A 27,157-nucleotide genomic window follows, 5' to 3' on the forward strand; every position below is an offset into this window, starting at 1 on the left:
TTACAGAAACAAAAACCTTCTCAGTGATGCAACTAAAACTCCACTTGTCACTACTTATCTCCTTCCCCCCACTTCTTTATGAAGCTCCCATCCTTACTAACCTCCAGGCTGCACAAACATTAAAACTTGAACAATGCTGTAACAAAGATGTTAAATTTGCAGCACAAAGCCCTTTCAGAACCCACCACTGTATGGCACTGAAAAGCCTAAATTGGTTAGAACTGCCACAGCAACTAACATATACACAACTCTTGATACCTATAAAATAGTCCAGCATCCATCTGCCTGTTTAGCACTAAAATAATTCTACAAAACTATATACCTAATCAGTCACTGCAATCCAGTGACCAAAAACTCTCTACAGACCTAGCAAATCTGCTGTGCACAGTCTGTACTCTTACAAGGTTGCTAAGGCCTGGAACTCCTTACGTGTATCCATCAGGTCTATACCCTTCCTCCCATCTTTCAAAACCACTCTGAAAGACTTCCTAGTTAAAATATGGCTCTGTTCTTGCTCAAAACCAACATAAACAATATACCTAAATGTTAAATACTTTTTCATTCCTTATGCCTCCTTACTCTCTCTCTTTTTCACTTGGGTCTTTACTGCTATCTAATTATCTTCCCTTACTTTATAAATATACTATAAGCCTGTTTATCTCTCACTCCTTATTGCAATTCCTGTTTGTATTAGACTAACTTGCCTTTAATTTCCCTACAAACTAAAATTTATCAAAATATTAAATGATGGTCATATGTCTAGCATCAATTCTTAACCATGTGTTCTATTTATTTGAACAGCAGATGTTTTTGTTTTATTTTTGAAGACTGTATAATTATTGTTCTTAAAATGTTTTGTAATAATTTGGAGCTTTTCTCCTCGAGCCTCTGCTGAAAAAGGTCTTCTACCCAGTTGGGCTTTCCTGGTAATCAAATGTCAATAAATAAATAAAATAAACAAACACTAGAAACAAACAGTGATCTAATGCCATGATCACCACATTTAATCACAGTGCACGTGGGGTGAAGAAGATTATTTGCAAAAATTGGTCCCACTGGTCTAACTCAAAAATTAGAGGAAGCTTCTACTTTTGTCTTTAAATTTGGTATAAATGTTAAAAGGATTACTGGAAAAAGGGACCAGTGAAGTGATAGAGGAAACACTGACAAAAAACAGGAGGGTGTACAAGTGAGGGGCTTGCTAGCAATGTAGGTTTATTTATGACAGTATGAAACTGGGTCTATATTATAAGAATGATAAAGTTCATAATGCCGAACGCTCTTAAAAGCGAAAATGCCGGACCTCGAAGCGCTTCTTGTGGGACTGCAGTACAGTGAAGGTCAGAATATTTGCCTTTTCCTCACTGTAGTGCGACCTTTGAGTTGGTATATATATTTAGTGGGGCGTGGGGCGCAGCTCCCCACAATAAGGAGTTTGAGGTCTTGCATTTTCACTCTTTAGAACGTTCAACATTATTAACTTTTGTTCATAAAATATAGACCCTATAAACATTACTATCCCCTCTTATTCAAAGACTATTTTGCATAGCTGGATTCAACTGTATAACAAGGGTAGTTTACTTTGCATCTTGCCTTACCTCGCCTGCATTTTACGTAGTGAAGACCAAGTGTGTAGTGCAGACTAGGATTTACAAATACACCCATGCAAAAACAAATGGGGAGGATGAAAAAAACACGCTAAGTAAACATTCAAAGGTGTGTACTAACTTTAAAAGGGTCTTGTTTTTTATTTTGGAAAAGGTGCATATTTTTGACAGAGTAAGAAGTTGGGAGAAAAGGCTGGAATAACGCGAGCTGCACTGGCAGTTGCTATTAAATGCCTCTCAGACCCCAGGGTTAAATGAATACATTTCTGTTAATAATGTCTTACAATTAAAGGCACTAAACTTGTAACTTATTGTCTACAACTGACCACTTATGACTTTTTCACTATGGTTGTACTTTAATGTCACAAACAATATATATGTTTTGAATTTCAGCCATTAAAGGAGTTGCGCTCACATACTGAAAAAACATGTTTATTTCATCAAGTCTCGATGTTTCCTACATTTTAACATTACTTTTGGACTCTACACTTTTTTATATTTTTAAATGTAATTCAGGAGTCTGCCCACATCTTGATTGTTTTAGTCTACCCTTCAGGTATCCCATATTGCAGTGTTTGGCTTTAAAATATTACATAATAGCCTCTAAGCTCCTGTCAATGCGTTGTCTTTATACCTTGCTTTCTTTTAGTCAGTCAGGCTTCACTAACATTTCTTGCGTTTCAATAACTACTCAAAAGACAAACAGGAATAATAACAAAGAACAGTATTCTCAGCATACTAACGGTCTCTTGCTGTGAGCTATCAGTCACAGCAGCAAACCGCTCAAATGTACTACTTTGGCAGAGATGAAAGGGGAGGGGAGAGGAGATGAGTTTAAGGACTACTCAGGCATAACAAAAGAATGATAATTGGCCACTTTACAAAGAAAAAGAAGTAACAGGCACTGAGAATACTTTCTTTGTGATTATCCCTGTTTTTCTTAAAGCAAGAAATGGTAATTAAACTTGACTGACTAAAGGAAAGCAGGGTATACGTGAAAAGTCAATGCAGTGACAAGCTCTTAGGGGCTATGATGTAATATTTTAAAGCCAAACACTGCAATGTGGGATATTTAGAGGTGCACTAAAAAAAAAATCAAGATACTGGCCCCCGGTGACTCTGGAATTGCATTTAAAAATATTAAAAAAGTATATAGTCCAAACGTGGTGTTAAAACATAGGAAACATCAACACGTGATGAAATAAACATGCTTTTTTCAGTCTGTGGGTGCAATTCTCCTTTAAGTTCTGATATTTTAGCGTTTTTTGTGGTGACTGTCTCTTTAAGAAAGGCTTGAGATTTTTAATTGCCACATGATTTCAGTGATTATATTGGTTATTTAAACTGAAATGCAGTCAATGGGTGTAATTTTGATGAAGTTCTTAAAGTACAACAAAAGCGTTTAACTCTTGCTGTGATTTAATTGCTACAAATTTCCACTGGACAAGAATTTGAATTGGTTCTTGAAAAGTTCAACAGCAGCGTTTTCTGAATTGTCTGATTACACTGTGAAGCATTTTTTCATTACTGTGTGTTGACAATAAGATAGTTACCAGGAGTGTCTGACTTCCCTAAGGATACTATTATACATTTCTTGGTATTTAATTTTTGTCCATGGCTCTGACACCAGTTATTAGCCCGTGTCAGCCCTTCTTGGAGAACATTAGTATCAATGGGGAATTCTACGACTAATCTTAATTTGCAATCATCTGCAAATTTGGTCTGCTAGAATCCCTAGCCATTGGCCTTGACTTCAGAGAAGTAGATACCAAAAGGAGCAGTCCCAGGGCTGATTCCTGAGGGACTCCACTGGTGACTGGCCTCCGTGTAGAGGTGGACTCCACAATTCTAACTTCCTGGGTCCTGTATGTGAGCCAGCTGGCTATCCACTGGGTAACATAAGGGTTTATACCTAACCTCCTGAGTTCAACTGAACCTCAAGGTGTTAGTGCTCAATGGCAGGAGACTAAACAAAACAGTACACTCCCCCCAGGTCCTCTGCACCCTGGAAAATACAGACATCTGTGTGATTACAGACACATGGATTAAAGCAGCACAGTGTACCTTGGCAGTGCAAGGTTTCAGTACCTTCCACACTTTCAGACTAGTTGCTGCATAGACAAGGACTACAGGTAGAGGTGTCTCGATATACATCAATAACTAGCATACCTCTAGGTTGGTTAAACAGAATGACAAGCTGAAGTTTCTCCATGTGAAGGTCACCATAAATAAAATCCCGTATCATATCCTAGCAAGTTATAGGTCCATCCTTTATGTCCCACAAACTCATAGCGCATACTTAGGCCTAGGGAAGACCATCACCATCCAACCTAACACCTTACTCATGGTGGACTTTACTTACCCATCTACAGACTGGGTGTCCTACAAGGCCTCAGATCTGCAGGCACAGAGATTCCTGGACTTCGTAAATACAAACACACTTTGACCAGTCAGTGCATTTGTCTACTTCTACTAGAGGGTTCAACATACTGGACCTCATGCTCACAAATATGGGAAAACACTGCACCCACCACCAAGTCATGTCCTCCGAGTTAAGGTCTTACCATAAAGCTGGTCTCCTATTAAATTAAAATCAGCCCCTAGTACACCTTTAATTAGATGACAGTTGACCCTCCAAACCAAGGGAACAGAGCAGCCTATGGAGAATTGTTCACAGAAACTCTGTACAACCATGTCAAGGGCTGCTTAGAGACTGTTGTACCTACCAGAAACAATCCCAAAACTAGCTCCAGAAACAAACCAACCTGGTGGCATCCCAAATTAAACAGATTATACAGCAAAAGCAAAAAAAATCACAACTAAAATCAGGAAGTGTAACCCCATAAAGATAAGAACTCCATCAAATTAAACAGAACTATGAGAGCTAATTAAGTCCAATAAAGCCAATTTTCAGGTCAAAACAGTCTCCCAGGCAAAAGGCAACCACCATGCCTTCTTCAGCTATGCCAGAAACCTCAAAGACAGTATGCAGTGTGGTAAACTGGTGGTTAACGGTGCACATTCACTGAGCCAGGCGATGTAGCAAATCTGCTGGCTGACAAATTCAGTTCCAACTTTACTCCCCACTCACCCCCAGCCATCTCCCAAGAAATACCTTCAAACATAACCCTTCCAAATATTAACAGAGTGCATATCCTGGCTACGCTCACTAAGGCCAAGAACACAACTTCAGTGTAACCCAATAATATCCCAGGATGCCTTCTAAACAGTCTAAAATATGATCTATTAGGGCCACTGTAGTTGCTAATTAACTACAGTCTCAAAACAGTCTTTACACCATGAGAATGAAGGACTGCAATGGTCATCCTCTTCCATAAGGGCAGATCATCAACAGATCATGGAAACTACAGACTCATTAATCTGACAAGTCTTTTATGCAAAGCCTTGAAAAGAATTACCATGGAAATGGTCAACAAAGACAAGAGACCTTTAGACACTGGATTCATCTCAGTTTGGCTTTGTCAAAGAAGGTCATGCCTACTGAACCTTGTGGATATCTTTGAGAAGGTCACCAAGGCAACGGACGAGAGTCAAATAATGCATACTGCCTATACTGACCTGGCTAAGGCATATGATACACCACCTCACTTGGGCATGGTTAAACTGAAGCATATATATAACACACTGGATATCCAGCTTGCACACAGATATGACTCACAAATTTAGGATCGATGAGACCATCTCCACAAAGAGGCTGGTCACCAGTGGAATCCCTCTGGGCTCTGTGCTGGGCCCGCCCACTCCATTGGTATTTACGTCTCAGAAGTCAAGACCAAAGTCAAAGGCCTCTGGCTGACCAAGTTTGCAGATGACAGCAAACTGGAAGAGTCACAGAATCGTCACCTCCCAAGACACACACATCTTACAAGAGGATCTAACACTGACAAATGACTGGTGCCAAAGCCATGGCTTAAAATTCAATGCCACAAAAATACATTATAGTGCCTTTTAGGAAGTTGGCCATCTTGGGGAAACTACGTCATCAATAAAACACCCTTACTAGCTGACCCACTAGTCAGGGATATGGGAACACATGTAGACAGTAACCTGGCCTATGACCAACGTTCAAGGTAGCAAAGAAATCCTTCAATGTTGCTCAACATATAAGTGATGGCATGGCATCTAGGTCTAGGGAGGCCATCATGCCACTATCCTCAGCCCTCATCAGACCCTTCATGGAGTATAACGCCCCCTTTGGTATGTACCTGACCAGACACATGCAGCAACTGGAACATCCGCAAAGGGTCCTTACAAAAATAATTTAGGGGATAAACACAATGTCCTGCATGGATCACCTTAAAGCTCTCTCTCTATACTTGGTCTTCTACAAGGGTGATGTATGCTTGGCATACAAGGGATCCCTGGACCCCACTCTGATGAACCTTTTATGCATCCGCAAAACAAACAGCATAAGAACTAATAGATCTAAAGACCTGAACTTTGTTTGCAACATAAAGAGAACATGATGTTAAGACAAAGACATACATATCAGAGAACAGGCTTCCCATCCATTTAAAACAAAGTTCCTTACTAACCTCATTTAAACAGAACTTGGACCATTGGATGAGAAATTGAAAATTTACCCTTGACCTAGAGCCTATGTCTCTGACAGACAGAGGGAGTCACTAAATCATGTCATTATCAACAATCACCCCCCATTATAACCATCTAAAACATATAACTTTTGGGACACATTTGTGTTACACGGCTAGGCTTATAATGGTACCACTGTTCACTAGCTTAGCATACACCTATGAACCTATACAATCTATTACATTAAGTACCTTACACAACATCATTTTCTTGACAGAGAATCGCTGTAAAAATAAATCATTAACATTGAGGTATATTCCAAAACAAGGGATATGGAAAGTTACAGGAGCTCCTGCTGCCCAGATATATGTCCTCTGGACCATGAATCTAATTTGTAAATGCTTTGTGAATGTGTATACAGTACACTGCAGAGGTAACTACTGCCTTAATTACCAAGCTCTTAGTGTGCTTTTTAGTGTTGTTTGTTTACACTGACTGACAGACTTTTCGTTCCTGAATGAAGCAACAAAGAGGATTAGTTTTCTTAAGTTCATTAGTTCTTGTAGTATGACATCTGAGTTTGTATACATCCACTAGATGCAAAAGATGTTTTCCAACATTCTGGTAATTTGGGTAAAACAGTTGTTAGTCAAAAAAGACAGATAAAAAAAATGCTGATACAACTTTTGTCAAGAAAGATGAGTTAGTGTTGAGTTGCACACTCATTTAGCATGCAAGATGGTTTACACATGAGAGCTTGTAAGAACGAAACCTTCCAACCAGGTTTAAAAGACAGTGCTTTCCAGGAAATATAATTTAACATTACTGGAACTTCAAACTGAAGTTCACCAAAAAAAAAAAAAAAAGGGAGAAATACCCATTTTTGTGATATTAAATGCAAAACCTCTTTATGGAAGGCCTTTAAAGCAGGCTGTGTGCAGCGAATTTGGTATACCAAGAACAGACTGATGAGATGTGTATGTTGACGTGTGTATGTTGACTGATGAATAAGCCAAATGGGCGTGCCTTCGTTGAAGGTTGGACGTCGAGCTGGCACCTCGGCATTCGTGAAAATCTACTGCCAGTCATTAGCAGACCAGAGTTCCACTGTGGCGGCCCCTAACCGGGAAAAGCCGAAAGACAAACAACAACAAGACTCAAAAAAATTGATACACATTTTGTAAGAGTATAGCTTTCAGTACATTTGAAGCCTGGATAACTGTTTATGCATATATGCCAGTCACCTGCACTTTTTTTCCTATGAATCTATCGATTGTGTTTGCATTTTTTTATTTTCAGTTGCTTTTCTCCATGTGCCATTACTGAAAAGAGGTTCACAGAGATTCGGTCAACTATTCCCTGTCAACTTACAAAACAAATAAATTAAATATCTTAGGACACGGCAATATAATAAAAGATTCAGATCTTGTGACAGTTCAAAATCAGTCCCCTTCACTTTGAATGAAATATACTCTTGCATAACAGCTACTGGTTTTCCTTGTTAAATATAAAGCTTAAGAAGAAAGGGAATCAGAATTCTTTGCCTCAGGCTGACTGACTTAGGTTTTGAGACTGGAACTTAGTACCCTGCTCTGCTATTATGTTAGTAAAGAGATGTACACAGGTGATGGTCATGGAAGCACAATTGATACTATCATTTAAACCTAGCTCCTTAAAAGAGTTGACCCAACTGCCAGAAAAGTTTGTATCTGCTCAGTACTCCTTCAGAAACCTTTGGAAGTTCTTGCAACTCTTGCTGTGTTTAATTCAGTCTGCTTTTAAAGTTAAGGATGCTAAAATACTAAATTTTATGACTGGTGAAACTTCTCATGTAACAGTTTTAATTGGTATTTAAACAGTTAACGAATTCAGCTGATTGCCTTACTTAATTCTTTTTGTATGCTTGTACAACAGAATTGTATATGAATAACTTTTGGAACCTGGACAAAATCCACCTAAAGCATTTTTTTACTTATTTAGCATACACTGACAGTAGAACATTTTATTTTATCACATTAAAAACATCCCCATAGCTCACATTCTGAATGGTACGTCAATGCATTCTGAATGATGCAATGCTTTTACAGGGAGGATGCCATGAGTCCCTGGCAAAGGGCAGACAGGAAAGGACACTGTAGGGCCCTTGCCTGGGAGGGAAACTAGAATGAAGGTGCCCACCTCAGGTAGCAGAGTAGGTGTGTACATGCAAGACAGGCACATGAAGCACCCACACAGGCTGACTGGAAGATGCCCCCTAATAGCTCTTGTATCTGTACTGATGATACCCAGTATGAGGGGAATTAATAAACTTGATTCCACATGGTAGAGACTTGATAGTCATCGTGCACAAATGCCTACTTTTGGAGGATCCTCCAACTGCACAATACTTGAAAATATACATATCAAGTTTCCACTTCAGGACCTTTTTGAGTTTTTTTTTTTTATAACATCTGACAACTGGCTTTGTGCAACAACTTGTAACAAAATGACCAACATACTGCAGGTTACTTGTACTGAGGAAATACTGCAGACAAATAAAGACACAAAAGCCAGCACCACAATTCTTCAGACATTTTATTAGAATTTGTTTTTGAAAGCAAATACAGAAAATAATAACAATATCCAAAATATTTTAATTATAGAGATTATTACTATCACATTCCTGTTAGAAAAGGTCAAGGAAAACACAATTTGTGGATTAAAGGCAGTGTGTCAACTTAAGCAACAGGACCCAGGTAAGAGTCGTTAGTCACATTCTTGCTGCATCTCAAAAGAACTTATTCTCATCTATTTTTATAACTGCACTGAATAATGTGGTGCCTCCAGTTGACAATTCTCAACAGCAATTCTAAAGGAGAATTTTTTTAACCATGGTCAATACAAATGCTCAACAGTAGTTTAACCAGGCAGCAAATACTATGCAAATACAAAGTTGGCTGTAATATCTTTGCTCTCATTTCCTGAAGTGTTCACCAAGCTATAGGCTGGTCGCTTCACAAACATGTCTGCACAGACCAAACTGCTTTTCTCTTGCTCTGACATCTACAGAGAACAGCAAAGTTCCACGTCCGGTATCCTAATTTTTTCAGAATCTGTCACAAATATTGCAGAAATAAACAAAATAGGAAAAAAGTATGTTCTGTAAAGTGTTTCACACACTATGACAGCTTGAGATGACCATCTTACACCGATTTTGAATTACTTTGTATATCTGGAAATGTGGACTAATGAAAAGATGTAAGCTGAGCTGCAATGCCCCCATCCCAGAACTGAATAGTTTGTTTGCCCAGCTGGAAGGATCTGGCACCCCCCCACCCCCATCCGTTTACCTACCACATCACTGTATTACTGCCTGTCTTGATTTGGATATGCCCTGGCTGAAAACTGTTCTGAAATGCTGTCAGTGCCCTGTAAACTGCTTTGATCTCCACTAGGATAATGTGAAAAGATCTTTCCTTTTGAGATCAGCTGTCTTGTACCAATATGCTGCTGAAATGGACTCAAGTATGATCAGAAGAGTAGTCTGTTGCTAGCAGTCTGTTGGATTTCAGACTAAGAAAACAGTGTCATTCCAGTGTACAAGGCTGCCATAATCATCCACTACAAGAATTCCTTTGTTGCATTCGGATGAATAGAAATCAAAATACCTAATGGATCCTTGGACTGAGTCTGTAAATTTCTGAGATGCCACACAGTCTTTTTTTTATGAAGTTTTGCACATGAGGGAAAGCATGCATCTCAGAGCTTTCAGTAACTGTTAATTCTTTAAGGATTACCTGAATCTCTGATTGTTTGTCCTAAGTAATGCAAAGGATTATCAGCACAGAGACTGTTACTACCCATAGAAAGGTTGCTGATGCAGAAGGGATTAGGTAAGACTTCTGCAGTTTAATGGCAGACCCACTAATTAGAACAGTATAACTCTGTTCAATGTACTGAATTAACAATTCTCTTGTCTATGTAAACCAATGCAAAAACTCTAGCATTTAGCCACATGAACCCCAACAAGCAAAAGTTAATTCAATAAAAGGAAAATAAAAGAAAAAGCTAGGAGTCCAACCATAAAACGCTTTATTGAAGAAGCTTTGGAATCCACAAGATTCTTTCTCAACACAACATCTGTTCAATGTACTGAATCAACAGTTCTCTTCTGTATGCTATTAAAAACTGTCCAGAGATGGATTTACAACTGCTCTTCAGGTCTTGTAACTTTTAGGTACTAGGCACAGTCTTGAATAAAAAAACTTGGCCTCCAAGGCTTAAAGGTAACTCTCTGCATTGCTGCCTTTATTAGTACTTTTTTTTTCTCCTAGGTCCTTTTTGCCCTGCACCTGAAAACCATCAGGCATCACTCAACTAGACTGAGCCCATTCATTCCTTCAAGCTTGGGGTAATCCCTACAAGTATCAGGTTGAGAGTTATCTGGAGAAGATGTAATTTAGGAAGCCATGAGGACTATTTGTGCCCTTGCTAGCCGTCCTGGCTATGAGGACATTTCTATATATCCTAATCTCTAACTTGGGTATAAACAACCATATAATCGTAACGGCCACTACACCTCCCCTGATGCAAGTGCACAGGACTGTGCATTAGTTCAATGAAAAATACCATCATACACAGGCTTGATGCATCACACAAAACCCCCCATGCTGAATGTTACATTCCTTCCTTTGAAAGTTTACAGATGCACACAGCTGCTTCCACTCTCCTAGGAAGGTCACATCCATCCGTCCTGCCAGCTCTGTCACGTACCAAAACTACTAGACGAACATGGGTCCGAGCTTTATCCCTCTTTGCCACTGGAGCTGGCTTTATTAGTAACTGATCCATCAGCCATAAGGTTTGCTGCATGTCATGTGAGGGTGTTTTAGCAACGCACAATTTTATCAGCATAATCAACACAGAAGTTCAAGTAAGGTCAACGATGCAGCACAATTCATCATGGAAGGGATTATAACACAGGCAGCTGTTTAGTGAGCCATCCAGACTTCCACGGCTTTTGTACATTTCCACTCAGGATCAACTTATACATGTTGTAGATAAAATTATGAAGCATAGTATAAAGGATAGAGGTGCCTCTACCATCTTCATTTCCATTATGAGCACTTTTCTTTTTTTTTTTCTTGAAGACTAAGAAAGCCACCTACAAGTATTCTGCTGAGATCCATTCAGTGGGTTAGAGAATATGTCCCACTCATGAAACAAATGTGAGAAGTAGGAGGAGAAGATTCTCCAAAGATAAAAGAACCTTTCTCCTTTGTGTCAGCATGCAAAGAGAATGAAACAAGAGCATGGAAGCACAATGCACCAGTGATCTTCCTGTAAAAGTTCTGCTATATTCACACAACTGTACTAAGTTCATGACAAGGATTACTGCTACAGTATTTGTCACATATAGGACAGTATCCAGACAGTTCCATTAGTAGTAGGATCAACTGATCTTACAAAACAGAATTTACAGTCATACTTAGATATGTTACCGATACATGTAACTCCGTACAAATTGCAGAATTACGGGGCACATTGCGGGTGCTGCGAAGAGCACTTCTGGCTAAATCAAAAACTGAAACAATACTAATTTCAGGAACTTTAATCATACTTTGACTTAGGAATGGGGTCCATTCCTGTTATGCTATTAAAAATCCAAAAGACTTGCAGAAATTAAAAAAAGTCAGTACTAAAGCAGCACCTGGAGTTGATCAACAGCTTAAGGTGTGGGAGTGCAAAGTCCCTGCAGTGCCACAGTGGCAAAGCCTGTCCTAAAGATGCTCAGCTTGAAGTACCTAAGAAAGTGTGAGTGAAGGTGTATGCATCTGCCTCACAAATGTTTTGGGAAGGAAAATTCCTGAAAAAGGCTGCAGTAGTAGCAGCTGCCCTTATGGAGAAGACTCTAGTCTGACCTTGTAACAACTTTCTATGGTGGTCACAACAATAGTCAATAAAGCCTGCCTGCCATATGGATAGGGTTTACTTAAAACTATGGATAAGGTTTACTTTAAAATAGGTCCTGGAATGAATGATCAAAAAGTTAGTAATTATCCTTAAAAACCCTGGCCCTGCCAAGACTGAACCTAAGCTATGTACATCCAAAAGGTGTAGGAACTTCTCTCTCTTTTTCTGGGGTCTGGAAAGAAACCAGGTACCTGGATGGCCACAATGAATGACATTTCTGAAGCCAATTTAAGCATAAATAAGGGACTGGTCCAATGGGGGACACTGTCTTCTTAAAGACGATTTAAGACACTTTAAACATAAGGATAATTCTGACATTATCCTAGCTGAGGTGTTTGCTGTAACAACAGAGATTTTCATGAAGGAATATGTACAGTTGCAGAGTCTTCTGGTTCAAATGGAACTAAAGTCTGTTTATTTATTTATTTTTTAAGACAAATTTACATCCGACATTGGAGGTGCTGGTATCCCTGTTGACCTCAAATTTAATATCCCCTTCAAAAACTATTTCGTTAGCCATACAACAACCAAAATCAGGCTATAATAGTAAAAGATCAAAATGACATATACGTACAGCTGAACTGGTGCATAGGAAAGTCTGTTTTTACAGAGTAGAAAGGTGCAAGAGCTTGTTGAAATGCGGTTGCTGGGGGAAAGGGAGGTGATGCCCTTAAAATTATCCCGCTCAGAAAATCTGGTCTTATGACTTCCTACTGGAAGATTCCCTGGCCTCTTTCAAGACTCAGGTCCTTTGAGTCACAAAACTAGCATCACATTTAATGCCTAAAATGTTTCATTGCCACCTTCTTGGAACCCATTTCTTGGTGGATTAATGGGAGCTTGTTGACTTCAGCAACAGGATCCCACAGGGGCAAAGGTTTTCCACAGTAGAAGAAGGTTTCTGTCCACCAGGCTGCAATGAGGAAGTGCTTTGGGCATGGGTGCACAAATGTTCCCAGTTGTTGGGATAGAGGACTGCAGGATAAGGGAAGGATCTTGGGATTTCTATTACTGAACTACCTAAAAAGGAAAAAAAAAAAAAAGAAAAAAGAACCACCACTGCCAAAATGGGGCTACCAGTTTCAGTCTGAGACTGTCTCAAACTGCCTTTCAAGCACATGCAGTCATTAAAGTTACTATGTATGAATCCCTACAGCTTGAAAGCCTGGGATCAAAAAACATCAAATGTAATGCTCTTCTGTGTACAGTATGGATTTTTCACTGATCTCAAAAGAGAACTGTGCTATCAGTGAGACGCACAGCTCATAAGCTTGCTGACTTCAGTGCAGCTACGCAACCACAGAGTTAGCACATCTAAGAAATAAGGGGAAGGAAAACCCCTCTTAATAAATGCTAACTGTAACATTTTTATGTTTCTACATTGTAAGCGGCATGATTGCTACATATTTCAGGTTTCATATTTGCATGTTTGATGTGTTCACATTTTAGTTGTTACTGGGTTTTGGTGTTATCATTTTGGCTCTCATTGGTTTAGGAATGCCTGCCTTCCTCAATTCTTTGGGAATTAAGGACTGAGGGTGAAAGGTGTCTCTGCTACAGTAGATGAGGAATGAATCCACTGTTGGGCTTGCCCTGCACGAGCACTTCAGGCAGAACTCCAGAATATTCCAATTTGTTGGGGCAGGCAAAAAGGTCTACTACTATTGAAGTATACTAGGATATTTTCTGTTTATGAAAGACTTCTGGATTAAACTTCTACTCAATTTAATTAAATACAGCAGCATATTTCTTGTCAGAAGACAAATTAAAAGCTTTGGATGCACTTGGCACTGAAGAAAGAGCTGTGTGTTCGGTGTTAACCTACTCTGGCCAACAACTGGCACCATTAGGTCAGAAGCTGCGAGCACAACTCCAGACATTTCAGTTTTCTTTTATAAACAGATTTATTGGAAGTAAATTCTGATATTCTGGGTACAGTGACTTTGAGAAGTTAGGAACAATAGCAGTTTATACATGAAAGTAATGACTGCATGCTTTTAAAATGAATGATAAAGTTATTTTACCAAGTGCAAAGAGACTCCAATGATACCCTGCACAACTAAGCAGACTTACTCACAGAAAGGCTGCCTGAAAAATACTACATACAAACAAAATGATGGTATGCCAGCATTACATGTCCCAGAAAAGTGCCCATAGCACCATCAATGACTGCAGAAGGTTATGAATTCTTTTTTTTTGGCCACTTTGCATACCTTTTCAGCTTACAGTTTACAGCTTACAGCTTCAGTGCTCCAACAGCTTCTTAACATCAGTGGGACCAGTGCTACCCCTCTCTTGGCCTGGGACAGAAGCAGCTGTTGGCATCATGGAGACAGGAAGTAAAAACACACAGTACAGTAATCCTGCAGCATCACAAATGCTGTCCTTGCACAGCAGATATTTTGTAAAATTTTAACTGGGCAGTGCCACTTGCCACCATGTGCATCACTGTACAAAGCACCAATCAGACCCCCTTAATTTTTGAAGAAATACAGGACAGGATGATGCTTCCCCAGTAATAGAAGACCCTAGGGCCAGATTTACATTCCATACCCATGTCTTTAATTCTGACTGCGGTGGTGGTGCTGCGGTAGCGTTGTCACCTCACAGTAAGACATTGTCCTGTTCGATTCTCAGCTAGAGCGTCTTCTGTGTTGAGACATGCGTGAATGGGCGTACCTTAGTTGAAGGTTGTGCGTCAGGGTCAGCAACTCAGCACGTAAAAATCCACTGCCAATCATAAGTGGACCGGAGTTCCTCTGTGGCAAGCCCTAACCGGGAAAAGCCGAAACACACAACAACAACCCATGTCTTTAATTCTAATTATGAGGTGAATCATCATGCTGCCAGACCCACTTCTGCTCTATGTGTAGCCATACTTCTCTCAGATCAGCTGGAACAGATAAGAGGGAATGGCAGTCTTGAAGAGCCAGTGAGTGTGTGTATGCCAGTGCTGGGTCTGCATGTAACAAGTCTGACTGGCTGCATGAGGTAGACCTGGCTTTTATAATACAGACTTGTTAGACAAAGCACTGGATCAGGTTGGGAAAGAGGTTGCCACTTTTTATTGATCAACCTTTGAGATGAAGAAGATTTGAGCTGAAGTTATCAACTCTTCTGATTTGCCATGGGTACAGAATGAACTGTGGATACCCTCCTTATCTATCATTCACTAGGTATTTTAATTCCTGTGCATTATAAAGGAAGTCAGGTGTGCTCAGGTATTTACCCTTACTACCCATGTTTTTGGGCATACCATGGACTTGGTCTTCAAGCCTGGAGTAAAAACCAGAGACTTACTGCATGGAAATGGTTTCAAAGTCTGGCCATTCTCTGGCCAGCCTTGGTCCCCCAACATATGACTCCTTCAGTGCAGAAATCTTGCCTTGCTCATCCAAGCCACTTTATTTCCTATAATGTGACAACTACAGAACTTCACTGCTAGTGATGAAGATGGGTTGGTGTCTTTCATGAGTCACTTACGGTGACTCTTGACATCCTGGTCTCTAGCTATGCATGCCCCATTCACCTTGTACCACAGGAGACATGGTTTGACCTTGAGTTCCATGAATTAAGTAGGACTGGGCAAAGGGTGCAATGCAAATTAAGCCATACAGGTTTGTTTCTATGCAAGCTTGTTGTGGACAGTGACCCCACTCCTAAAAAGCAAAATTAGCTATTCATTTACTTATCTGACAAATTACATGAAAAACACATGGACCTAAACACTACTTATGGATGACTTTTCACTGACTACCTCTACCCTTGTAAAGACCACTATCCACATGCTACAATTACCAACAAATTCTCCCACCTCATATCCATATGTAGTTTGCTGCATAGCAAACTGCCTCTCTAAAAAAAACTAAAAAACTGATGAGCTACACATAAAATCACTTCACTAAAAGGCAATGAATTTATGTTATCAGGACTATAACAGGAAAGTTGAAAAACTAGAGTTAAAAACTAATCAAGGACAAAGGCTCAGAACATAACATGTCCTGAATGTCTTGACACTTAAAGGGGTGAACAGTAGAGAAATTGATAAGTCAGATAACCAAAAAAAAAAAAAAAAAAATTCTGTTAAAGATTTTGGCAGCCAAGTACAACTCCAGATTTTTTTTTTGTTTTTATTATACAAATGAAATACTTAGCTTGTTCTGCTTATATGACCAGTGTTATATTTATTTATTTATATGAACATGCCATTAACTGCATATTGGTAATCAGCAGCTGCTTTATAGATGACATTTCAGCTAGTGTCAACTTTTCTCGCCAAAACTGTTTAAACCTTTAGCTTCCGTGACTAAAACACTGGAAAGCGAAGTAGTAATGAATTACGAAGATGAACAAAGTGAATGTCTGCTACAAATATTGTCTACTATGGGCTAAATTCCAAAAAAGTTGCTCTCAGTGTAAATCTGCCCTGATTCCAAAAGACTCGGTCTCAGCGTAAGTGGCTTACTTCGGTATAAGGCCTATCTATAAACAGACTTACACCGCTGGTCAGATCCCAAAAGACCTGCTTTCAGTGTAACTGGTCACTTAGAGTGTTTTGGAACAGGGTCCAATGTTTTAGTTCTGTAACTCAATTGTTAAACACAGAAGATCACTAGGCTTAAGTACCTCTCGTCAGTGGTGAGCTGGGAGAACTGCCTGATTATATGAACCTGCATAAAGTAGCAAAACTTGACAATGGAGATGATGGGAATCAAACCCATAACTACAGAAAATTGCTTTAAACCTCTGTAACATATTTTTAAAGCTATTCTGTTACGCCTACAAGTGGTTATGCTAACAATATCATGCTGCCTACAAACGATCTGTTCAGGCTTCATTCACTAAATGTTACAAGCTGCTCCTTTTTCAACACTGATTTTACAATCTGCAATGTCAAATGCAACAATGACAGAATGAAGCAGTGAAAAACACGAAATAATAAAAAAATGAAACAAAGAAGTCAAACCACAGGCAACAGCATCATGAAGGATAAGACTACTATAGAGGAGAAAGTGAGATAAATGGAGGAAGTCAGAATGTGGAACAACTCTTGTCCATACAATGTCAGCAATGTTACTTAAAGTTACGGAAGTAGTCAGTGGAAGGCAGTTCAACCTTTCACACAAAAACAAAGAGTTTGCAATGGTACAATGCTTCCTGATACAAAAGTCATTCACCTGTTCTGACTTGCTGAAATAATTATCCCTTGGGAAATAAGATAAAGGCTAATCCACATACAAAAAAAAAAAAAAAATACCCGAGACAAAAAGGGATAATACAGGTGAAGTACTCTGCCACTGACATGTTGCACTATCATACCTGCTGCGTGCCTTCACTTACAGATGAACTCACTGCTGTAGAACTACTAGCTGCTGTGATTACACCTCCAGCCACCCTTAATGTTGTGGTTCCTGGCCTCGAGACATGTGCTGTGAGAGGCGCCTGTTTTACTGTTCCTTCATGTACTTTTATCGATGTCGTCTGGCCACCAGCAACAACCTATGCCATTCAACAGACAAAAATTAGGCAGAATGTATAAAAGCTTGCATCCATCATGCTCATTTTAATTCATGCTGAATGATGTTTTTAATATTCAGTTCTTTTGAGTCACTTCTCTGGTACTTAAATCCAGTGGGTGTTAATACAGATGAAAAGAGTTCTTATAATCTTTTCACCTGAAGCAATTTTGTGAAACTTTTATAAGCAGAAAAATACTGACCGATCAGACAAAATCTGGATCACAATAATGTTTAATAAATGTCTAGGTACGTTATGCACAGAGGGGCACTGATGTCTCAGGGATAAGTTAAAGACATCTAAAAACATGCAAACATGTTATTTGATGCAATCTGCATACTTGCATTTGTGAAATTACTTTTAGCAACAAAAATTAAAAAACAACACGGGAATAATTGTCAAATTTTCATCTATTAATCTCTTCTTGTGGCAAGAATAAAGTAGAATGTAGCAATGTGTCCTCATACTATACAGCTGCTATACGCTCATTCACTTTCCATTACCTACTTTATCCCATTCATGGACATGGGGTGGAGCCTTTCCTGACAAGTATTGGGCACAAGCAGAGACACTGTCCTGGACATGATGCCAGTGTGCAGCTGGACACCAAACACATGCATGCGCATACCCAACCACCCGAATAAAACTCAGCTGACAGTCATTTCACTCTAAATGTATGTATTTGACCTCCTGGAAGAAACTGGAAGCTATACAAAAAAGCAGCAACAGAATGTAACACAGTTCACATGAGAAAAAATATGAAGAGAGACTAAATAAAGTACCCTTGTGTGAACTACTCATCAGTGGTACTGTATATGACTCAATTCGTACATCTCTTGACCATATAAATCCATAGGTTACGTACTCAAATGGACAGACTAAACTAGGGTTTCAGAATTTCCTAGCAACAGACAGCATTTTTTCAAATCCAAGGCCATAAGTACACATGCCACTGCATTTTCTATTAATTATACATATTACAGGAAGAGACACCCTTTACAATTTCAAAGCCAAAACCAAAAATACTAGACTGCATATGTGAACCTGCTACCTCCCTCTAGTAGCAAAACCTGAGGTTTTCTGTCCAACCTTTCAGATAAAAGAAAAAGTACAGTTTTGTACCTACCATAAATGTAGATGTTCGAAGATCCACATTGCTGCAGTCCTGACATATGGGTAGTCCGCTGTCCTCGGTCAGCCCGAATACCAAAGTATAAGGCTGACGTCGGTCAAGGCGCTTAAAACTGACATCAGGACGTCAGGGTACAAAAGCGCATGACCGACGTCATATCCTCAGTCTTTTCTTGCCCCAGATGTCAGAAGGCCCTAAAAAGAAAGGCCAAAACCAAAAGACAGCAAAAAACCAACCAACCACCCCTGCACTAATCCTATTTACAATATTTACAATATTCACAACCCAAACCACACAACCGCCTCTAACTACAGAGGGGAAGGAGGGAGGGTAAATTGGACTGCAGCAATGTGGATCTTCGAACATCTACATTTATGGTAGGTACAAAACTGTACTATGTTCTTCATCTCACATTGCTGCAGTCCTTACACTTGGGTAGAATCCCAAAGCAGAGAAAAGGGAGGATGGCACAACTAAAAAGCAGTAGGAGCTGCCAAAATGCCCTGTAAAATTGCAGTGGCAAAACCAGCCCTCGATTTAGAGTAAAGAGGAAGGTGATAATGCTTAGAGAAAGTATGCACTGAACTCTAAGTAGCAGCCTCCAAAATATCTTTAGTTGCTACCCCCTTAGAAAGGCTGTAGAAGTGGCAGTAGCCCTAGTGGAATGAGGCCTAATCCCAGCTGGAATCTCCTTACCATGATGGGAATAACAGAAAGCAATACACAACCCAATCCACTTAGAAATAGTTTGTTTTGACACAGGCTTGCCCTGAGAACTCAAAGCAAAAGAAACAAATAACTGCTGAGACTGCCTGAACCCTTTAGTTCTGCTCAAATAATATCGCAACTGCCTGTGTATATCCAAAGTGTGCAAAATCTTTTCCCCTTTATTTTGGGGGTTAGCATAAAAGGTAGGCAAATGAATAGTTTGGTTTAAAGCCACACTAAAACCACTTTAGGCATAAAGGAAGGATTAGTGCAAAAATACCCTATCCTTATGGAAAATTAAGAAAGGCTCAACTGCCATAAGGGCCTGTAATTCAGAAACCCTTCTCGCAGAGGTAATGGCCAACAAAAAAGCAGTCTTCCATGATAAATATTTCAACTCAGCAGTAGCTGCAGGCTCAAAAGGTTGTAGAGTGAGTTTCTCCAACACAAAGTTGAGATCCCAAGCAGGAGTAGGAGCTCTCATTGGGGGTCTTATATTCTTTGCCCCTCTAAGGAATTGCTTAAACAAAGGATGAGAAAACAATGGTGGGTCACAGTCATAGTGAGCAGAAATTGCTGCAGCATGAATCTTAATAGAAGAGAAGGACAAGCCTTTGTCCAGTAATTCAGTAAGATATTGAAGAGCCACACTTAAATTAGGCTTAGAAACATCAAATGCTTTTGCTGCACTCCAAAATAAAAATCTCTTCCATTTATCTGCGTACACTTTCCTTGTACTAGGCATTCTGGCCTCCAAAATAACATTCAAAACTTGCTGTGGAAGCTGAGACCCTCCAGGGTTTAAAACAGAATATGCCAGGCTGTCAGGTGAAGAGAGTGAAGTTTGACATTGAGTAAATGACTGTTCTCCTGAGACAGCAGGTGTGGAATCGAAGGTAAAGGCCATGGAGGCTCCTGTACCAGACTTCTCAGTAGTGGGTACCAGTGCTGTCAAGGCCAATCTGGAGCTATTAAAATCATCTTTGGCTTGTCCTGTCTGACCTTCAGAAGTACCTTTGGGAGGAGAGGCAGAGGTGGAAAGGCATACACATGAAGATTGCTCCAATTGAATGAAAGAGCATCCACTTTCCAGGCTGTGGGATGAAAACTTTTTGTGCAAAACTTTGGCAGCTGGTAGTTTAGTGGAGAATCGAACAGATCTATGTCTGGAGTTCCCCATGACACTGTCAATTTCTGAAAAACTTGAGGATCCAATTTCCACTCGTGGGGATCCATTATTTGTCTGCTCAACACATCTGCTAAGGAGTTCTGTGCTCCGGCAGAAACCTTGCCTGAAGATTTAGCTGTAAACTGAGAGCAGTCTCCCACAAAATCATTGCTTGTCTGCACAGAGGATAAGAATGTGTTCCCCTTGCTTGTTGATGTACCACATGACAGTTGTGTTGTCTGTTAGAATCAACACCTGTCCTGGAAGAAGTAAATCCTTGAAAGCTATTAATGCAAATTGGACTGCTAACATCTCCTTCAAGTTGATATGTAGATGTAGAAGTCTGGCAGGCCACGTGTCTTGTATCCACTTTCCATTTAGATGAGCTCCCCAAGCTTTGTCTGAGGCATCTGTCGTTAGAATCTGACTCGCCTCTGGCCGGGTCACAGAGTCCCTTGTTTAGGTGACATTCCTGAGCCCACCACAAAAATTCCTTTTGAATGCAAGGTATTATCTGAATGACAGTGTCCATATCTTGGCAGTGCTGTGTCCATACATTTTTGAGATACCATTGTAGCTTCCTCATATGCAGTTTGGCATTGGGAAGCACCAGAATACAAGATGCCATGAACCCCAAGGCTTGAAGGACTGTCCTTGCAGTCAGCCTGGACTGATGAGACAAATGATGGAAGTAAAGAGAAAGATTCTTTTGTTTGTCCGGGTCAAAAGGCCATCTGGGATGCTGTATTCAGTCTCACACCCAGAAAGCACATGTCCTGAGAGGGTACTAGACTGGACTTTATTTCGTTCACAGAATACCCCAGGCATCTTAGCACTGCTATCACATAATGTAGATGATGAAGAAGTTCGTCCTTTCCTTGAGCCAGAATCAGGCAATCGTCCAAATAAGGATAGATCTGTATTCCTCTTAGCCTGAAGAAAGCTATCACTGGAGCCAGAACCTTCATGAACACTCTGGGCAGTAGATAAGCCAAAGGGCAATGCAGAGAACTGATAATGAGAAGTCCCAGCCCGAAAACGTAGATACTTCCTGCAACTTAGCCTGATAGGAACATGAAGGTAAGCCTCCTTGAGATCCAGAGTCACCATCCAGTGATCTTTGCCCAGCAGAGGTAAAAGCTGTTGTAAGGTCAACATTTTGAACTTGGGAATGTCCAGATAAGTGTTGAGGATAGATAAATCCAAAATTGGTCTCCACGTGTTCCCCTTCTTTGGTACTAGGAACAGGCGAGAATAAAATCCTAGGCCCACTTCTGACAGAGGGACCGGTTGTATGGCCCCTATTTGGAGCAGCAGAGAAATCTGTTTGTGAGCCTCTATTCTTTGCTGAGGAGGAACGTCTGGCATGCCTTTGAAAGGAGGCAAGGTATGGAAATAAAACCTGTAACCTTGGTGTATGATGTCCAATACCCATCTGTCTTGGGTAATTAAACTCCAATTTTCCTTGAAAAGTGTCAACCGTCCCCCCAAAGGTGCTGCCAGACGAGAAGGCTCTGGCAGCTGAAAAGGTAGGTCATTGGGTCTGTTTACGAAAGGACTGACCCCTGCCCTCACCCGAAGACTGTGCAGGTGAACTCCCTGTTCTAGGCCTGAAAGAGCCCTGAGCTCTGCCCCTACCACGTCTAGACCTACCCCATAGACTGGGAATCATAAGAAGGATACGTCCACCCCTTGGTAGGCCAATTTCTGCTAAACTTCGGAGGCTGAACCTGCAAAAAATCTTTAACAGTCTGCATAGACTTAGCCTTGTCTTCCATTTTCTTTAAGACTGCCTCAACAGGAGAACCAAACAACACATCAGATTGTAAAGGAGCATCTAAAATCCTTGTCTTAACATGTTCAGATAAATTCTGATCCCTCAACCAGGCGTGCCTGCGAAGAACTGACCCAGTGGCAGCCACCCTAGACGAGGCCTGTACAGCATCAAAACCACATTGCAAAGAATGCTTACCCACTTGTTCAGCGACATGTACCAAATCTTGTAACTCTTTACACTCAATACCTTCCGCCAGAGCATCTACCTTAGACTTCAACTGAGAAAGTAGATAGTTTTGGTATTTCAACATGTGAAACTGGCAATTCAGAGCCCTCATAGCTAGGGTGGAAGAAGTATAGACTTTCTTTCCCCACCTATCCAAAGCCCTGGCCTCTTTATCTGGAGGAACCGGATTTTTAACAACAGAAGCCTTAACACCCTTAGGCCCCTGACTGACAGTTTCTGGGTCCGCCCTAGGACTCTTAAAAAGATACTTATGAGCTTCAGGCACCCAATAATACCTATCCGGTTTAACAGGAGCAGGAGGCAAAGACTTAGGATTAAGAGAAGCCTCTGCAAACACATCCTCCACAACATCCAGAACAGGAGGTATAGCCAAAGGCCTATGCTGGGGTAAAAACAAAAATTCCCTAAGCCTTTTCCTGGAATCAGAGAAGTCCTGACCTTCCCACTTAAAATGCTCCCTCATGGAATGAAGAGTCTCTGAAAAAGAAAAATCCTCAGGAGGAGAAGCAGAAGGAGTAGAATCATCCACATCAGAATCAGAATAAGGAGAATACTCCTGCAAGTCTTCAGCCGAAGACTCTGAAACATCTGAAGCCTGCTCAAAACTCCCAACTCAGGTTCCACCCTAGGCCTCTTATCAGGAGGGGCAAGAACCTCTAATCAAAGTAATCAAATCTTCTGCCATTTTAAGCATATGCTTCTTGGGCACAGATCCTGAAGAACTAGGAGTGACACCAACTGAAGCTAAACCTGGCCTGCCTCTGGGAGAAGCCTTGGAAACAGAAGGAGAAGGCCTAACCACCCTAGGAAGGGAGGGAGTACAGTAACCTGAGAAGCCCCTTCAGCCTGACCTGTCTCCTGAGAGGCCACATCCTGCAATAACAAGGTCTCCCCCTGGGACTCCAGAGAAACCTCCGGTGGAACCTCCGGCTCCACCGACACCTCTAAAGAACCGGCGTCCGTGCGGCGACTCGTCTTGCCTGGGCTTAGCTGCTTTATCCTTGCGCTTCTTGAAGAAGCGCACGCCGGAGCATCCGGCGGCATATTATAATTGCACCGCTTCCCGAAGACTAACCTGGCACAATCTAACCTTCTCTTAATAGTGCGCTTATTGAATCTAGCACAAAAGCGACACCCAACAACGTCGTGCTCAGGCCCTAAACAAGGAATACACAAAGTATGATAATCTCTATGCGGTATCTGTTTCCCACAAGAAATACAGTTATTCACTTTTTCTGACATCCGGTAAACCACTGAGGCAAGAAAAACTAAAATATTCCCCAGCGGGTACTTAGCCAACTTTGACTCGGTCTGAAACTCCGAATTCGAAAAATTTCAGAACGCCGAACGGCACTTGCAACGCTGCTTCTGCATCGGACCATGCGGCAAAAAAGACTGAGGATATGACGTCGGTCATGCGCATATGTACCCTGACGTCCTGATGTCAGTCTTATGCGCCTTGACCGACGTCAGCCTAATACTTTGATATTCGGGCCGACCGAGGACAGCGGACTACCCAAGTGTAAGGACTGCAGCAATGTGAGATGAAGAACATCCAACAGCGAGGAACGTCGTGGTCTGGGCCTAGACAGGTGACGCAGTAAGAATGAAAATCTCTGTGAGATATTTGCTTTCTACGGGCAAGACGATTGTTAATTTTTTCTGACATTGGTTAAAACAAGAAAAAAGGATCCCCAATGGGGTAGTTAGCTTTAGAAGACTTCAGGTTTGAAACTCGAAAATTTCAGGTAGCGGCTGACCGGCACTTATAGGTTCACAGGTTGGTACTAGGCTATCGGCCCTAGGGCCTATGCAAGCCTAGCCATAACAATTCTCTGGATATTTCTTTCCACAATATTTACTTCGCTGGACCCCTGTCTAGCAGGATGACTGACATAATCCCCGGGGTGAATTTCTCATCTCCCATCCAATCATCAAGGTTCCTTTTGAAAAGGGCCAATGAGACGCTCTGCTTGACATGTATGGGCAGTCTATTCCAGAGTATGGGGAGTCTCTGGGTCAGGAACCTATCCCTCCAGCATGTTTTGTTCATTGTGATGACAAGGTTTAGATCCCTGTAGCCTGCAGCTCTGAGGGATTGCGATTTCTTTACGTGGAGCATGTCCAACAGCTCAGGGTTTGACATGGCCTTGTATGTTAAGCAGAGATCGTCTCTGAGTAGGCGATATGCCAGAGTATAGCTGGAGTTTTTTTAGACAATCAGCATATGACATCTGCTTTAGGCGTGTGATTCTTTTAGTGAGGTATTTCTGTGGCCTTTCCAGCTGTTGCGGTTGTCTTTTGAGGTACATACCAAACAGGGCATCATACTCTATAATGGGTCTAATGAGGGATGAGTACAGTGGGACAATGATCTCCTTTTATCTGGATGAAAAGCCCTTAGTGATGAGGTGTGCCACATAGAAGGATTTCCTGACTGTTGTGGTGATGAGGTTATTGGAAGTGAGACCACTGTCCACCTGTGTCCCCAAGTCTCTCATCACGTTTAGTGTCCTGCCACCTAAGTGGTAATTCATGGGTACATGTTTTTTTCCAAAGGGGATAACTATACATTTCTTGGCATTAAGCTTGAGCCCATGGCTCTGGCACCAAGCATCTGTTTCTGTAAGGCCCTTTTGTAGAATATCCACATAATTTGAGGATTCAATAATGGCTCCCAGTTTGCAGTCACCTGCGAACTTTGTTAGCCAGAGTCCCTTAGGGTTGGCCTGTACTTCAGAGAAGTAGATGCCAAACAAGAGTGGTCCCAGGACTAAACCCTGAGGTACTCCACTTGTCTGGAGCTGGATTTGGAGTCGGCTACTTTTACAGTGTGGGTTCTGTCAGTAAGCCAGTTGGCAACCCATCGAGTGACACACAGATTTATGCCCAGCTTAGTAAGTTTATCGATGATTCCAGAGTGGGGGATGATGTTGAAGGCCTTGACGAGGTCCAGATAGGCTGTGTGGACTACCTTACCCTTGTCCACAGCTCCGGAGACTGATTCGAAGAAGTCAATCAGATTCAGGAGACAAGATCGGCCCTTCACAAACCAAACTGGGTGGGGTCCAGTGTTTGAAGGGTTGCCAATATCTTTGTTTATAAGTTCCATGATAATGCGTTCCATGCCCTTGCAGATCAGGCTTGTCAGACTGATGGGACGGTACTTCCCAGGATCCAAGGCGGATCCCCCCTTGTGGAGTGGGATACTGTAGCTGTGTGCCACTCAGTGGGCACGAAGCCTGAGGTGAGGCTATGATTAAACATGACACTTAGGTGAGGTGCCAGTTCATTTTGTAGTTCATGTAGTACACAGCCTGGGATGTCATCTGGTCCCATGGATGCTGTATTCTTAGCTTTGAAGAGTGCGGTTTCTCCCTGTGTATCCGTGATTACCAGAATTTGGCAATCTTTTGGTATTGAGATGGGCCTTTTAGGGGGTGAGATGGGGTGAAGTTGGCACTAAATCGATCTGCCAGGATATTGGCAATATCCTTGGGCTCAGTATATTTAATTCTATTCTGTTGTAGCTCAGAGCAGATCTGAGCATTGCCATTTAGATTCTTGACATAACTATAGAATGACGTGATTGTCTTTGGAATCTTGGGTAGTTTTATTTTCGTAACTAGCTTTTGAGGGTTTTATGAGGGATCTCAGCTTCTTACTGAGGTTGGTGAGGGAGTTTTTTGCACCCTGGGATTTTCCTCTTTTATGCAACAGTTTCTTCCTTCTGTTGTACAGTTTGTTTATAGCAGGGGACCACCAGATTGGCTTCCTTTTTTTGGAGAAGAGCATCTTGGTTCTATATGGGATGGCACGATTCATGCACGAGTGGATGTGCTTGTACAGTGCCTTAGTGCAGGATTCTGCAGTCGAACTTTTAGATCCTGTCTGCATGGGTGTCATGAAGTTTGTCACTTCTGACTTCAGTAGCATGAAGTTGGCTTTGGAGAAGTTTTTTAAGGAGGTTTTCTTACTGGGGGTGTAGGTGGGATGTGGATGTCAAGAGTGATTTGCTTATGGTCAGACCTGACCAATGAGGGGGTGACCACTGGTGTGGAACAACTTTCTCCCATGCTGGTAAAGAACAGGTCTAGGATATTGGAGCCCCTGGTGGGACAATGGATTAGTTGATCCAGGGCGTTGGAATTTATGAATTCCAAGAACCGTTGGGAAAAGGAGTTGGTACCTGAGTAGTTTTCCCAGTTAATGGCAGGGTAGTTGAAATCACCCAGTATTAGGGTGTTTGGTTGTATCTTAATATTTTCCAGCATGTTTAGAAAGGTGTAGTGAGAATCTTGGGGCATGGTGGGGGATCTGTAGCAAGGCATAATTTGGATTGCAGTCTTACCTAGTGTTAGTTGCACCTAGAGAATTTCAGATTCATTGTGTTGGGCAACTAGCCTGGAGGTGTGAATATGGACTCTCCTCCACCTTTAGTGTTTCGGTCTTGGTATTGTGGATGAAAAGTGTGGTAAGAGTTGTAGCCTGGTATT

General features: G+C 41.2%; 1 protein-coding gene across 3 annotated transcripts in view; it reads right to left on the reverse strand.

The window, feature by feature from the left end:
- YEATS2 (YEATS domain containing 2) overlaps positions 1 to 27,157 on the reverse strand; it is a 1,703,429-nt gene that overhangs the window by 583,566 nt on the left and 1,092,706 nt on the right. For 2 of the 3 annotated variants that reach the window (XM_044070010.1, XM_044070008.1), the window contains one exon: positions 17,433 to 17,612. In XM_044070010.1, the coding sequence (XP_043925945.1) occupies positions 17,433 to 17,612 (180 nt within the window). The remainder of the gene's footprint in view (positions 1 to 17,432; positions 17,613 to 27,157) is intronic. The other variant, XM_044070009.1, reaches the window with a different exon arrangement.

The sequence above is a fragment of the Protopterus annectens genome, chromosome 4.part1 (assembly GCF_019279795.1).
Source record: "Protopterus annectens isolate FY-2018-M chromosome 4.part1, PAN1.0, whole genome shotgun sequence".
NCBI lineage: Eukaryota > Metazoa > Chordata > Ceratodontiformes > Protopteridae > Protopterus > Protopterus annectens.